The following is a 16,107-nucleotide window of genomic DNA, read 5'->3' as shown; positions in this document are numbered from 1 at the left end:
GGTCAGGCCTCGGTGAGTCCCCCTCCCAAGCTGGGAGGCAGAGAGGCCCAGCTGCCGAAGGAGGACCCTGCGCATGGTGGTCACGGAACGTTCTTAGTTTAACCGCCACCCCCCACTCCCACCTCCCACCCCCCGGAGGAAGGCCTTGTTTTCACTTTCTGGGGGCCTCGGCTGCACTGATCTAGCAGTGGCCTTGTCCTGAGCTGCTGGTGGGGGAAGGCAGTGCCCAGCCCAGCTCCCCCACCCTACTCCGCCGTCAGGCCCAGTGGTGTGTATAAACCCCAGGGTGCGGGGAGAGGAGAGTCGCAGGGCTGTGATAACAATGAGACGGCGGTGGTACTGAAAATAACAACTCGTATTTCTTGGATAAAACCGTCAGGCACCATGCTGAGCTCCGTACCTAGCGTCATTCTCTCCCCGCAGAGCCCCTATGCAATGTTACTCACATTCGGGAGACGAGGAACTCGAAGCTCAGAAACATTAAGTAGCCTGTCCAAGGTTACAGAGCCAGGGAGTGGTGGAGCCAGCAATTTGAATTTGAGCAGTCTGAATCCGAATTGGCCTCACTGACCACATGGCACTGCCCCCCAAAGGGCCAGGCTCAGGAGAGTCCATGGTGCCATCATTTCCAACTGTCCCCTGGCAGAGGCAGCGGACCGGCAGCCCCATGTGGTGGAGAAAGAAAGGGTTGTCACACACACCTTTCAATGTATTTTCTTGTTAGGAAAGCAGACAAAGTCTCCATTAGGGAGAGAGGACACTGGGGAAGCTTGGTGATCTCTGTGGGGGAGGGGCACCCCAAATCTAGTGACCTGAAGGGGACCCCAAGATGCTGGTCTAGACAGTCCCTGGCCTTCTGGGTTCCTTAATTCACAGTGGTCCTGAGATGCTTCTGGCTAGCTCAGTGTATCTGTGGGTAGGAAGCAAGGGCCAGCCCACGGTGGCATCTCCCTCAGGTGACACTGTCAGGGCCAAATGACAAAGGAAGGATCTGAAGGAGCCGGTGTGAACTGGCAGCATTCTGTGTACTGAGAATCTCTGACTTCCCACAGCAAACACCAGCCAGCACACCACATAGACCCGGGGACCTTCAGACTGCTGGTGGGGCAGGCGAGGTGTCAGGCACAGCTATGTAACTGAAAGGACCTCACGGTTCACGTAACCTAAGCCATCAATGCACAGCTGAGGAAACTGAGGCTAAGAGACAGTACGAACCACACATAGCCTCACATGAGGCCACGCACGAACTCATTTCTCAGCTGCACACTCTCCCTGGTCTCACTTCCCTCGACTGGCTGGAGGTGAAGGTCAAGGGAAGCAGGCACACACCAAGGAGAACTATCTCAGTGCCTGGGAAAGGGAGGACCGATGCACCTGCCTCTGAAGAGGCAGCTCTGGGCTGTTCCGCCGGCTGGGGTGGGCTGCTGTGTGCAGGGCTCTGGGCATGCTCAGTGGGGACCTGGGGCTCTGGAAACCTGGGCACTTCCCAGAGTGCACAGGTCTGGTGCCTGATATAGGCACCCCCGCCCCCCGGGTCACCTTACCTGAAGAGAAAAGAAGGGAGTTCGTTCAGTTTATAGTATGATACATTTCTGCACGGCTTCTGAAAGTCTAGATTAGTCACTCCTGGGGCTTCCGAGTTATTTCAAGGTGTCTGTAAAACCCCATTTTCACTAAGCATTTTTTTCATAAAGCATCTCATAATGACTGTCTTAACCTGTGTATGTACTACAATTTCCAAATGCGTGCTGCTACTGTGGCCATTAAAATACCTATTTCCTGAATAATGCTTCTGATGCTTCCAATACATAATGATAAATTCTGATGCTTCCTGCTGGGAGCAGCACTTTATTTCCATAAGGTCTAACACTTCAGAGTATCCACATGTCACATCTCTAATCAAATCAAAAGGAAGGTAAACCTAAAAAAAAGTTTTTCATTTCAAACTTATTTCCTTATAAAGGATCATAACTTTTTTTCAATCAGCAAATGCTAAAAGTTGGGAAGCACTGATTTCTAGCTCTATCTGCTTGCCATATGTATAAGGCACCAGCGTCATCCAGAGACCTGCACTGAATGTCACTGAGGACACCACGGCCTGCAGATCAGAGTGGGAGCCTGTCCACATGGCAGTGCCTGTCCAGGGCTCCTGAGTCAGGTAAGCTAAAGAGGCCAACACACAAAGCTTCTGCAACTCTCCAACTAGGAATAATAAAAGTCAAACCATGGGCTTTGGAGTCAGACAGAACAAACCTGAATCCCAACTTGGCTACCAATCAGCTGAATGACTCTGGGCAAGAAGTTAACCTCTCTGGGCCTATGACCTTGTTTGCAAAATGAGGACAATAACAAGGTTCTTGTAATAACAACTGTAACTAGAATGTGCAAAGTGCTTCTGTGGGCCGGGTCCCATTCTGTGCTCCATACACAGCCCAGCTCATTTACACTCCAGACCTCTATGAAGTCAGCACCACCACCACACCCAGGTTACAGATGAGGAAGCTGAGGCAGGGAGAGGTTAAGCTATTTTCCCAGGGACACATAGCCAGGCATGGTGGAGCCAGGATGTACGCTCAGAAAACGGGATCCACTACTCAGAGGATTCATAAGAGACAGAGGCCCTGCCTGGTACATGTAAGCAGCGGGGGGAGGGGGGAGGGGGGGGAGGCAAAGCAGGGTGGGGGAAGGGGAGAGGACACTCCCCTGTAGGCTAGGTTATAATGACACGTCTGCAACAGGCCTTTCTGCTGTCAGTCTTGTTCCTCCCTCTCACCCATCCCCCCAGGGCTGCCAGGCGGCCCTCTAACCCGGGCCGCGACTGGTACTGGCCCATGGGCCATTTGGTACCGGTCCGCAGTGAAAGAATAAATAACTTACATTATTTTTGTTTTATTTATATTTAAGTCTGAACAATGTTTTATTTTTAAAAATGACCAGATTCCCTCTGTTACATCCGTCTAAGACTCACTCTTGACGCTTGTCTCGTAAGTTCGACAATTATATTTAAAAATACCACAGTTTTTACGCCAGTCGCATAATTTTATTTTGTGCATTTATCCGTCCCACCCTAAAGGCCGGTCTGTGAAAATATTTTCTGACATGAAGCCGGTCCGTGGCCCAAAAAAGGTTGGGGACCACTGCTCTAAATCACAGGTCTGCTCGCGCAGGCCCGCCTGCAAAGCTGGCTCCCACGGCCTCTAGAACAAGTGTCTCCTCTGTGGGGCACACCAGTCTCCCTGCATCTCCACTGAGTCCTCTCCGCTGAGTTCCAGCACCCACTCCCCACACTGGCCCCTGTCTGCTCTTGGGGATGTGACAGCCACTGTGGACAGAGCTCTTGACTAGCTCACTCACACACCTGTCCTTCCTTCCAGCCTGGGAAATGATACCAGGACATCCAAGTTTGGCTAAAGCCCAAAACCTATAAGTTATTCTTTCTCTCCTTTCTCTCCATCCCTTTAGCAAATTGTCAGTTCTACTTTCAAAACAGATCTCAAATCTCTCCATCTTCCTACCTAAGAAGATTCCGTCTGCCCCCTCCTCAGTCTGAGTCTATCCCTCCCAACTAGTGTGCACCCAGCTGAGACCCTCGGGCACGTTCTCTGTGCGTCCTCAGCTCTAAATGGGGCATAATTCTACTGACCCTGGGATTGAACGTTAGCACAAGCTAAGGCTGCCACAGGGTCTGGCTCAGCAGGGCCCGGGCGGCACTCACCACCGCGCGTTCGGCACTACGCCAGCCTCGGCTCCGACACCATCGCTTGCCCCAGCACCCTCTGAGCCCCCCGTCATAGTAGTCACTACCCTTTCTGGTAACTTCCTAGTTATTTCTCTGCCTCCCCCCAGAGAACCTGAAGGTCAGGAACCAAGTTCAGGGGCCATATCTCTATCTTGGAACCTGTAGGGCTGAACACAGGCAGGTGCTCTGGAGTGGGTGATAACTAACTGAAAATGAATAAATGAATGACCATTTACTGGCTTGCTCTAAAAATCTGCGAGCAGTTCTAAGGGTGGTCCATGTTTATAATCAGTACTTGCATGCTTTGAAACCATGCACCGGGTCCTTGGAGATAAGAATAAATTAAAAATGATATAAAAGGAAGAAAATTGTAAGGGGCTGCGAGAGCAGAGCCGCTTGGGGCTGAGTGCACATTTTCCCTTCATGAGCAGCTGGCTCCCCTGGGCTGCGTTCAAAGGGAAGAAATCCCTGGCAGAACTGCCATCCATTCTGGCCTCAACAGTGCTAATCCACCCAAAGAAAAAGCAAGATGGGCCATGACTAGGGGACTCAGACAAGGACAGCACGGTGACAATACCTTCCCCAGGGGAATGTCATCACCCTGCAAAGTACAGAGAGGGCTGGCAAAGGGAATTATCTCGATGCTTGGCCTGCACTGCCCCCATGTGGAAGGCTGTGTTATTACAGCTGACCCAGGAGCCTAGGAGAGCGAGTTCCTGCTGCCCACACCGTCCACTGTTAGACCCAATTACTGCCTGTAACCCAGACTGTCCTTGAACAGCCCTCCCCTTGTCAGTTTTGTAAGCCCATTATCCTGGACAAGTAAACGGTGCTGGGAAGAGGCGTCTGTAGGTGTCTTACTGTAATCACCATGTATTAACTACACTTTGATGACTTACATTTACTGACCTGCAGGGGCGTCTAATTCCCTTTCCCCAAAAGGCTATCTGTCCATCAGAACTGAGTGGGTTGGGCTTGCTCTGTGTCCCTTGGGCTTCATCACCAGACACCTCCTGTGCCCCATAAAGCAGTGGCCCAGGTGGGGTTTGCCTCAGGTCCTCACTGCAGTCCTCCTGCGCCCAGGAAAAGCCCAGGCTGCCCACGGTCCACAAACACCTCTGGCTGGAATAAATCGCTTACCCGGCTGGAGACAGGACGCTGGTGCTGCCGCTGAGGCCAGAGTCACAGGAACCATCGGGGCCGCCTGGGGAGAGAGAGAGGAACATGTATCATGCTAAAAGCTGCTGGGGTCTTTGGAATGAACAAGATCCTGTTATAAAAACAGACTCTCTGGTCCCCCACACCTTGATTCCGGCCCTTGAAAAGGACCATTGCTCTGGAGCCCTGAGGATCCAAGGCCTACTCGTTCCCCAGAGCTTTGGGGATAGCACCCGTGCTTGTAAGATTTTAGGCGCTGTGACCTCACAAGGAGAGGGACACCGGTGCTGACCACATCCGGAAACCCTCAGAAGGGACTGTTGGCCAGAGAGTAATGGATGCTAAAAATGACTTCTGCGACACTCAACATCATTAGCCACCAGGTCAACATAAACCAAAACTACGATGAGATCCCATTTAGATGCGATCTTGTTTCGCACCCACTAGGATGGCTCAAATAAAAAAGACGATAACAAGTGGTGGTGAGGATGTGGGAGCCTCAGGCACCGCTGGTGGGAATGGGAAACGGTGCAGCTGCTTTGGAAAACAGTCTGGCTGCTCTTGAAAAGGGCTAAACACAGTTCCCAGATGACCAGCAATTCCACTCCTAGGGGTTTCCCAAGAGAAAGAAAAACTTACTCCCACACCAAAACCTGCACAGCATGCTCATAGCAGCATTATTTAAAATAGCCAAAAACTGTACACAACCCAAATCCTATCAACGGATGAATGGACAAACAGAATGTGTGAGAGCCATACAATGGACTATTATTTGCTCGTAAAGAGAAATGAGGGACTGGCGTGCTACATGGATGAACCCGGGGACATGGATGAACCCGGGGACGGGATCCTGAAGGAAGGAACCCAACGGCAAAGGGTCGCGTATTATATGATCCCATGTATATGAAATGTCCAGAACAGGCAGATCTCTAAAGACAGAAGTAAATTAGAGGTTGCCAAGGGCTGGAAGGGTGTGGTGGCTATTTTCTTCAATTAAAAACAACTTTTTATTTTGAAATAATTTTAGATTTATAGAAAATGTACAAAAGTAACAGAATTTCCTGTATACCCTTTACCCAGCTGCCCTGAAGTTAACATGATCCGTACATACCCATCGTTTAATTATCAAGCCAGGAAAGTAGCACCGATATAAGACAATTAACTAAACTACAGACTTAATTTGAATCTGACCAGTTTTCCTGTCATGTCCTTTGTTGCAGGATGGAACCTGGGAGCCCACATTACATGTAGTTACCCTGTCCCCTTAGCCCCCTCTGATATGCGACAGTTTTTCAGTCTTTCTAGATCTTTCTTGAACTTGACACTTCTGTAGATGTCTCCTGGTTTGGGTTTATCTCAGGTGTTTCATGATTAGGTTCAGGTTAAGGATGTGTCCTCTTGGTGCATCGTGTCAGGGAAACATCTGTCTCATTACTAGAGGTGTATGTCAGCCTCATCGCCTGATGAAGGTAATGTCTGCTGGGTTTCTCTCTTACAAAGTTACTATTTTCCTTTTTGTAATTAACAAATACTTTGGGAAAGATAGTTGAGATTAGACAAAATTTAGTCTTTTTCTCAAACATTCCCCACTGAATTTTAACATCCAGTGGCATATCTTAACTATAATACTTACTACTATGGGGTTTGCCTAATGGTCATTTTCTGTTTTCCTCTTTCCTTCTACATTTATCAACTGGAGAGCTATCCCTTCTCCACCCTTTATCCAGCTATCTATCCAGCCATCCAGCCATCATCCATCTCTATCATTACGGACCCACAGATATTTATTTTATTTTGTGGGTTACAAATTAAAACTATTATAATTTACATTGTTAATCAAATGGTACCAGCCTTGGCCTCTTAAAAGTTTTAAATTAAACAAGTAAAAATTTCTGCATTCTAAAAATTTCAAACACAAGGAAAAGCCGCTTTCTCTTCTGAACCTTTGATCTTCACTTCACATGCTGGTGCCTCCTTGACCGGCCAGCCAAGTACCCTCTCATCTTTTACTAACTCTACTTCTTGTTTTGTAAACAGAAATGGAAACAGAGAATGTCTTTTGTAACTTGCTTTTATCGCTCTGTACTGTCTTACAGCAGAACTATGCTCAGTGTGGACATGAAGCTACCCCCCAGTCCTCTGGTAAGGGGACCTTTATTTTCATGTTAAACAGAAAATCTCTGTACTGCCTTCTGTCCTCTCGGGTCCCAGAGAACCTTTGGGGGATGTGGCATAGCTCGGTGGGGGCAGGAAGGGCTGTGGGCACCAGCTGGGCCTGCTGAGCAGCCCCAGGGAGAGGGGAGGACATACGGGGAGGCTGGGGCAGGCCGGCAGGACCAGCAGCCTGGAAAAGCAGCTGCGACTCCATGCCCCCGGCGGTCCCACCCACCCCTTCACCTTTCAGAAACACACACACTTATGAACGAAATAATGTGATGTTGGAAACGGGCTTCAAATTAATTTCAATTGTTTCCTAATTTCATTACATCTCTCCCGTGCTTCCTTATGCACAAGCAGAAGCATTTCCCCGGGATCCCATGTACAGGGGGACTGGTGGGTAGAAGGACCAGACATCACGCACTTCAACAGATACTGCCAAGCTGCCCTTTAAGAAGGTCTACCAATATCAAGAACGGAGAGGTACTCATTGCCACAAAGCCCCACTCAGGAATATTAGTGATCTTTTCAATGTTCGCCAAGTTGAATAAAAATCATACATTGTTTTCCTTTGCAATTCTTGGATTGCCCCAGCCAGGCCGAGCGGCTCCGGCTGCCCTTCTGTACTGATCTCCTCTTCGGAGAACTACAGCGTACACAGCGCTGCGCAGACTCGGCCCCGGGGCCTAGGTGGGAGCCCTCGCTCCCTACTCCCGGCTGTGCGACCCCTGGGCAGGTATTTCCTCCCCTGTGTGACGGGGTGATGACAGTGCTGACACCACAGGCTTGCTAGGACAATAACTGAGCTACCATTTGTTAGGTGTTTAAAAGGAAACACCTTACCTACATCCATTTTTATTTCCTAAGAAAAATTTCTTAAATGTTTAAGGCTTTTGATACAAGCTGCTAAATGTACTTGCCAGACAATATATTTAACATGTTTATATTTTGTCTTCCCCTCTAGTAGGCACGTCTCTGTTTTCTCCCCAAATCTTTACAGGGACCATGTATTTCCTTTATAATTAGAGTAAAGACAGGGTTGAGGCTGGGGAGCGTGGAAGCTGAAGAGAAAGAAAAAAAATCCAGTTCAAATAATGGCCCCGAAGCCTGACCTGATGGCCCAGAGCTGGGACCACGGCCAGAGTCACAGGATTTTGCCTCCACAACCTGTCCCTGCGCTCCCCGCCGGCAGGTCCTAGGCCTGACTCACCTGCACCTGTAGAATGCACAGAAGGTGCCCAGGCCCATTGAAACTTTGTCATAAATGGAGACCATTACACGCTGCCCCACAGAAGTCACCAGCCCTCCACTGGAAACCCTCCTGATTGCTCTGCTCCTCACCTGCCACATGGACTTCAATTCTTGACCCTCTCTGATCCCTCACTTAGGACCCAACCCACCAGGAGCCCATTACCAACTGGGCAAAGCAGATAAAAAACAAAGGCACAAAGCCGTCCCTGAGAACCTTGCTAAGTAGGTAGATATATCATAAACAGGTATTAAAACAATTAGACACTAAGGCACCTGTAATTGAGAGTGTCTAGTCTGTGCCATGTGCAAACACCCTGTCTGAAAGTCACCATCACACTATGGGCCAGGTATTATTACTGTTGCCCTATGTAGCAAGGGGTCTGAGGCTTAGAAAGACCAAGCGACTTGCCCAAGGGCAACAGACACGAAGTCAGAAGAGCCAGGACACACAAGCAGGCGGTTCTGGCCCCAGCATCCAGGACATGACACGACACAATGAGGGGATGTCATGGAGGGGAACAGGGAAGACATATCGAGTGCCGCAGGAACTCACACCAGAGAAGGACAGCGCAGTGGACCTCAAGTGGCAGGGCTGAGCCAGAGCCAGCGGAGAGGGCTGGGCGCAGCGTGGCGCCAGCCTGAGCCCGCGCTGACTGGAGCCCGGGGTGGGGGGCAGGGGCGAGGGCGAGGGCGAGGGCGAAGCGGCTCGTGTGAGTGAGGGCTCCGGCACAGAGGCCTGGCTGACAGCTCCCCGTGGGCCGGGCCCAGAGGCACGTGGGGAAGAACGTGGTATGTTGTGGGATACAGCAACACCAGCTCAGGAGGGAGACAGGGGAGGAAGGCCAGGCCGGAAGAGTGGAACAGAATAATCAGAGGAAGCCGAAGAGGGGAGGATGAACCTGGTGACTGACTAGTTAACCCATCGCTCCTTCTGCTCGCTGGCACCTTGGTGAAGCGGCGGTTAGTGACCAGCTGAGCGGGTCTGGGGTGGATGTGGATCCCGAGTTAGCTGCTGCCATCTCTGGAACCACCATCAAGTGTGCTGTGTCTGCTGAAATGCTGTTTATGAGGCAGTAAAATCTGAAGCCGAGCTGCCTGCATGTACCTTGGTTTAGGTCTTTAGGATAAGGGAGCTGTTTCAAGGAAGCTAAGGAAAACAAACGATCTAAAAAGTAAAAAAAAAAAAAAATGCTGCGTGGGCTGGGAATGGAACCGAGGCCCCGCGTGTGACGGGCAATAATTCCACCACCGCTGCCCACCGCGCCCCAGCTGGCTTCTGGCAGCGGCCACAACCGAGAGGATGCCACGGTTCCTTTCCGGAGTGCGTGACCTGCCGCCACAGCAGCGGAAGGAGTGGGGCAGAGGCTCCTGGCTTCCACTTTGACGGAAGCAGCACTTATTTGTTTTTAAATTGAGATATAATTCATATAACATAAAATTTCTTGACACAAGGTTTATCATTTTAAAGTGTACAATTGGGCACATGTTTTCTACCTCCACAAAGTTGTGCAAACATCACCACTATTTAATTCCCGAACACTTCCATCACCCCAAAAAGAAACCAGATGTGTCAGCATTCAGTCCCAATTCCCTCTTCCTTCCAGCTCGGAGCCATTAGTCCACTCTAAGAGGCACTAACTTTTAAAATCAGCATAAAATATTCTAACCTTCTGCATGTTCTAACTTGTCAAGCCAAAAAACAAAAAAAGCACAAAAAAAGCAGGATCACAATTATATAGGGCGGGGCAAAAGTAGATTTATAGTTGTGAATACGTGAAACACAGTTTATTCTTGTATTATTTATTAATTATTGTATTATTTTCCACACAGACAACTGTAAACCTACTTTTGTCCCACCATGTATAAGTTGTATGATCTCAAATATATAAAATGGGAAAAATATGCCAAAATTATAATACTGATTGCTTCTTGGTGGGAACAGTCCTACTTCTTTATATTTTCCTGTACTTTCCAAACTATCCAAAACAAGAATCAAAAAATGAAAAGATAAAAAGATACTCAGATATCAGTAACGTTCACAAAATATGTCTCTACTCGAGCTTCTTGTAGTATCTCTCGGTAGGAAAGCTCCTGTCTTGGGAACCCCATGCTAACTTATCTCCCCAAGTTTTCTTTTCCAAGGAGCTAGCTGCCAAAAAGTCTCCAGCTCCTGCATTGGCCGGGAATCGAACCCGGGCCTCCCGCGTGGCAGGCGAGAATTCTACCACTGAACCACCAATGCTCCAGCTGGGTGCTACTCTGCCTCCAGCTGTTTTGGTGCTGTGACTCATAGTGGCCAAGGCATGTAATCTGACACCTGAAACCCAGCATGCCAAATGGATGGGAGGAGGCCCACAGGGCACGTGTCTGAAATTCTCCTCAGATATTTGAAAGAGATGTTCCAGAGTGGCAATGGGAGAAAATGCTTAGCAATTCTTTTGGCTCTTGGGGGAAAGTTCCAGACTTTAGTCTGTTAGCCTTAAAGATTTGAGTAGGTTCTGTATCAATTTACTCTCTGGCTGTTTCTGATTCTGCAAAGGAGAATGTCACCCCAAAGCTGATCAATGTCCTCTCAGTGAGGACAGAGGTCCAAGAGATTCAGTTCTAGGTAACGTTTAGAGATTCAAACTCAGGACTCCGATCGGCACAGATAAATAAGACAGTAATGTTAAAGGACCCTGAAAGGAGAGCAGAGCCCTTTCATTTTTAAGACACTGATTTTGACAGAATTCCCCCAGACTGAATAAACCACCGCTGGAGCTTACTTAATATCCCCGCCCACGGCCGAGAATGACAGGCACAGTACAGGACAGGCAGCCAGCTTCCAGGTGGCTGATGTCTACAGCTGAGGCTCTGAGTGACCCTGCAGCCTGTGCTCCTGCCACGCTCTGAACCTCCCCTACTGAAAACAACTATGTCTGTAGTGGGGCCCAGAAACAGATTAAGGAAAAGAATAATGGTCTTTGAAGCAATAGGTTAAGAGCATGGGTTCTGTAGACAGACCCAGGGTTCAAATCCCAATTCTGCTACTTAGTAGCTGCCAGGTTCTAGCTGTGTTATCTACTTTCCCTGGGTCTACCTGTAGAATGGGGCATCGGTTCCTACCTTATTGGATTGTCATGGATTGACATATGGAAAGTAATCAGTGAGGCCCCAAATCAAGTCAACTATGCCTTCTGCTTCCCTGGTGCCCTCCTTGGAAGTGAGGGGCAGGGGGCAGAGCCTACTCACCACTGCCTGTCCCCTCCTGCTTTGCCAAGGAGTCGTCGGGGTTGGGGTCTGCCTGCTTCTGCGCCACTGGCTTGGGCTCATCAGGCTCATCGTCCTCAGGGGTGACCAGTTTCATCAGGCTTTGGTTGCACACGTTGGCTACCTCCTTGATACCTGCGGTCACTGATGTAAGGAGCAGCCTTGTCCAGGGGTCTCCCTAAACTCGAGGTCACTCGCATCAGTCAGAGCTCGGTCCTCCTCAGTGGGCAGACAGGCAGTCTGGACACAATCCACGTCTTCCTGCCACACTAGTGTCCCCTCAAGTGGCTCCTGTGACTTGTAGGGCCCCTTCTGGTGGACCTCCACCGACAGGATTTCCCCCACCAGGGCTGGGCTGTGTGAGCTCAGAGGTGGAAACCATGGGGCCCAGGAGAGCTGCTCCAGCTCTGTGAGTAATCAGGGGAGCTTGGGGACAACAGCATCTGCTCCGTGCCCCGGTGCTGTCTCGGCTCTCCCCATCTGTGTTTAGCAAGGCCTCTTGTTCCCTTGATCCCAGGGGCTATTTTAGGGTGTCCCACCCTCCACTCCAGGGTCTGCAACTGCACAGTCCCCTCTGGGACTGCTCTCGTCTCCTTTCTCCAGAGCAAAGGATACTTTTCTTGCGGTCATCGTAGGCCAGGCAGGGCAAGACAGCGGTCAGGATGCCAGAGGAGTAGGGCAGCATCACCCGGCCGGCCAGCTGGATGAACTCCCGCATCCAGCACATGGCTGTCAGCTGGATCAGGTCATCTGGGAGAGGAAGGGCAGGTCCCAGGAGGGCCAGCACGAGCAGCTGGAGCGCTCCCTCCCACTGACTGTGCCCACGGGATGGGACGGGGGCACCCAAGGGCTTGCACTGCTTCTCCCAGCAAGGGTGAGTCCATTTCCTCCCTCCCTGGCCCTATGCTGACCTGGCCACTTTAGCCAACAGGAGGCTGGTTCAAACCTAGGCCTCAAGAGGCCTTGCTCACATCTAGAATGTCTCTTGGGACCGTGCTAAAGCCACATGAATGCACCTGGGCTGGCCTGCTGGATGATGACACATAGGGCCAACTGTCCCTGTTGTCTCAGGTGACAGCCAGCCAACTGTCAGACTTGAGTGAGGCCATCTTAGACCACCTTGCCTCAGCTATCCCTCCAGTTGGCTGTAGCTGCATGATCAAGCCCAGCCATACCTCCCCAGGTAAGCAGAATAACCCAGTGGACCCACAGACTCATGACCAATAATACAGGCTGCTGTTAACCAATTAGGTTTTGTGGTGGTTTGAGAGTCAACTGAGGCTAACAGAAACACAATCCTAACCTCTAAGCATTTCAATTCACAGATTGTCACCCACAGGGTCCCCAGGTCTTACTCCCCTCCAGGGTCACACTGGGGGAAAGGGCCTCCACGGTACCAGAGAATCTGAATCTCTCTTTCTAGAACCTGCTGTCCCACTGCTCAGGGACCAGTGTGGCACTGTTCACACTCCCACCAGGACTCTCTCCGAGCTGCTGAGAGAGGAAGGTGCTTCTGAGGAGGTGGTGATGGCCACAGGGCCTTCACACTCACCAGTGGTCTGGCAGTGGATCACCAGGATGTTGGCCATCTCAGCAAACTTAACACTGGAGGGGTTCTTCTTAATTTCTTTTAAGAACTCTCCAAGGACCACTTCACACCTGCCAGTGAGAGAAGGACATAGCATATGCCGGCCAGTGCTAGAGGAGCCTCCGCCAGCGCCACTTCTGCTCTGGGCTGGCCACCCTGAGGGGACCACCCCTTGCCCTTGTCAGAGGAATGCCTGTCAGAGGCTGGCGGCCGGTGAGCTCCGAGCTTTCCGCGGTGGGAAGCACACAGGCCGGGCAGAAAGGAGGGAACTCCTCGTCCTCCCACAGCTGCCAGTGTGCGAACGTGGGGCGCGGGTGTGAACTGAGGGGCCCCGGACGGTGGCAGCTGCCTGTCCCTCCCTCCACTCACATTTTCCGGATCTCTTTGCCATTGTCGCCCAGGATCTGGAAGAGTCCATCCAGGATCTCCGGCAAATAATCCAGCAGGTTAATGTCTGGCACCGACTCCAGAACCAGGATCTGGCCAGAGGACGAAACCAGAAGGGAGAGTGACAGCGGCCCGAGAACTGCCGCCCACTCACCCGCCGCAGGGCCCGGCGAGAGAGGGCCCGCTGAGGCGGCATTTCCCGGCACTGCAGTGTCCCGCAGGACAGGGGTGCTGGCAGTGGCTGCTCTGGTTACAAGTACAGCAAACAGCAGTTTAACTGCAAGGAAATGCAGCTGCCACGGGGAGAAGGGAGAGCAGACGCAGCTCTGAGAGGCGCGACGGCCAGAAGGAGCAGCGCTCCTGGCTTCCGAGGGAACTCGGCTTCCCACAAAAAGGAGAGAACTGCATGCCCACCAGGAGCAAGCTGAACAAGTGTCTTTTCACACTTGTGTCACGGAGGATCACAATGGGGCTTCTCTGCAGCCACACCTGCCCAGGTGTGCTGGACAGCAGATGGGACTGAACCAGAGGCTCAGCTCGGCTGGAGGAACTGTCATGGGTGGGCCCTTACCCAGGAGATGATGAACTGCCGCGCGTACTGGTTGTTGGAGTAAATCCGCTCCCGCAACAAGGGGATGAAGCCCACCAGGTCAAACTTGTTGCTCTCCGTCACGATGTCCTGTGGATCAGAGGCTTGTGAGCGGCTGAGTGACAGCCAGAGGCCAGGGGCTGCCTGATCTGGCCGAAGTACTGGCCCAGGGATGGCTGCAGGGGTCAGGTGGCCACAGAGAAACATGGGTGACAGGTTCTGCATTTTTATTGCGCTGGTGACGTAAGTCTATATACTTGTCACCAAACTGTACATCAGAGTCTATTTTACAGTGTGTAAATGAAAATATTTGAATAAATTGGGAAGAGTGTCCTCAGTGAACGAATTTATAAGTTGTCCAGTCATGTGGGAAACAGATTTGACAAAGGAAACCAGGAACCAGCAAATACCTTTAAGAGGCGGTCTAGGAGCTCAGATCCACTTTTCACATTGGGGTCTGGGTCAGCGGCCAACTATGAGAGACGCAGAGGAGAGAGACGCCCATGGTCAAGATATCTATTGAAATCCCACGGCCAAGGCCCTGAGGCAGCCCGCAATGCTGCACAAGCACCTCCTCGAGTGAATACACTGGCATGGACAGAAGGATCCTGGCTAAGGAACTGAGGTGCTGTGGACATCCCCATTCAGTTCAGGGGCGTCTGGGGCCTGCTGGGGACCAAGGCGGCAGTGAGGCTGACACTCTAGAAGCGCCTGTGGTGACCAGCAGGGTGGCAGAGCTTCAGGACGCTAGGTGTCTGGGATGGGAGCTGCATAAAGCTGAGAGAGGGGTGGAGGAGGGTGTTGGGGACTCCAGAGCCTTTCCAAGTAGAGCATTCCCCAGCGCTGACGGGCTGGCACTCTCCTCGCAGGGAAATGGAGTCTGTGTATGGAGGCCCCATCTTCACCTGCTATGAGGGAGCTGGTGCTTGTGTATGTGCTGCTGAAGCGAGCACGGAGCTAGTGCTTTTCATCCTATCAGTTCTCCTCCAATCTGTGGTGGACTGATACTTTCATAAACGCAGTGAGGATAAATTAATAGACGAATGGGAAGAAAATGTAAATGCAAACCCGTTTAAAAAGATTTACAGATTGAAGAGACAAATGTCCCTGGCAGCCACGTGTTTATTGGCTCTACCTGCAGCTGGGAAAAGGGACCCAAGCACTCAATGCCCCAGAAGGTCAAGTTCGGTGGGTGGAGCAAGCTGAGCCCAGCCAGAGTGAGGAGTGGTCACCTTACTCAGCCCATCAAAGAGCACGTTGAAGTGCGGCAGCACGGCGCCCCGGGCCACCTTGACGATGTTGTAGAGGGCCTCACAGGCATAGTAGCGTAGCCTGCTGTCAGCGTCATTGAAGCAGGTCAGCACCGGCTCAATCAACTCCTTCAGGTAGAGCCCCGAGTCCTGCAGTGGGGAGGAGGAGAAACAGCTCAAAAGGAGCCAGCCCCCAGCCCCCCACCCCCAGCCCCAGCTGACATCCCAGCTCTGCTGGGAGATGCTCAGGATATTGTGGGGCTGGCTTTACAGACTGTTTGCGAGTTGGCCTCCCAGGGCAGGAGACATGCCAGGGAATAAGGCTGCAAGACCTTGCTGCTTTAGGTTTGGAGAGAATGGCAATAAAACTCAGGTCTGAAAAGCCCTGTTGGGTTTCGGGTCAGAGCCAAGGCCAGGGCTGGTGCGTCTGTCCCTCCAGGAGAAAGGCCCACCTTGCCCAGTGCGATGGAGCAAGCAGCCAGGCCGATGAGGCCCCCTTTCCGACTGTGGGGGTGCTGAGACAGGGCAAACTCCTGAGACAGGGTCTGGATTACGTGCTTGATTTGCATGGTGTTGTTCTGGGCCACGAACTCCCGGACCAGCCTGGAGAGAGAGGGGAGAGGGGTTGTAGGACCAGTGGGGTCAGGCTACCCCTGCTGCTGGCTCTAGGGCTGGGGCTGGGGCTGGAGGAGGGAGAGAGATGACCCGTTTAGAAAGAGGAGTCGGGATCAGGCATCTC

General features: G+C 51.5%; 1 protein-coding gene and 1 non-coding gene across 3 annotated transcripts in view; both read right to left on the bottom strand.

The window, feature by feature from the left end:
- The window catches only part of VAC14 (VAC14 component of PIKFYVE complex), a 103,110-nt gene that overhangs the window by 70,542 nt on the left and 16,461 nt on the right, over positions 1-16,107 (bottom strand). For both annotated transcript variants that reach the window (XM_066348574.1, XM_066348573.1), the window contains exons 2-10: positions 15,821-15,971; positions 15,351-15,518; positions 14,529-14,591; positions 14,101-14,208; positions 13,512-13,621; positions 13,107-13,213; positions 12,170-12,304; positions 11,537-11,689; positions 4,880-4,943 (exon numbers count right to left, since the gene is read on the bottom strand). In XM_066348574.1, coding sequence (XP_066204671.1) covers positions 4,880-4,943; positions 11,537-11,689; positions 12,170-12,304; positions 13,107-13,213; positions 13,512-13,621; positions 14,101-14,208; positions 14,529-14,591; positions 15,351-15,518; positions 15,821-15,937 — 1,025 coding nt within the window. In that variant the 5' untranslated portion in view covers positions 15,938-15,971. The remainder of the gene's footprint in view (positions 1-4,879; positions 4,944-11,536; positions 11,690-12,169; positions 12,305-13,106; positions 13,214-13,511; positions 13,622-14,100; positions 14,209-14,528; positions 14,592-15,350; positions 15,519-15,820; positions 15,972-16,107) is intronic.
- Positions 10,477-10,547, bottom strand: TRNAG-GCC (transfer RNA glycine (anticodon GCC)). The gene has a single exon. It is a non-coding gene; the product is annotated as a tRNA-Gly (tRNA).

This window comes from Saccopteryx leptura, chromosome 9 (assembly GCF_036850995.1).
Source record: "Saccopteryx leptura isolate mSacLep1 chromosome 9, mSacLep1_pri_phased_curated, whole genome shotgun sequence".
Taxonomy (NCBI): Eukaryota; Metazoa; Chordata; class Mammalia; order Chiroptera; family Emballonuridae; genus Saccopteryx; species Saccopteryx leptura.
The sequence above is the reverse complement of the archived record's forward strand: the minus strand, read 5'-3'. Positions and strand labels throughout refer to the sequence as shown.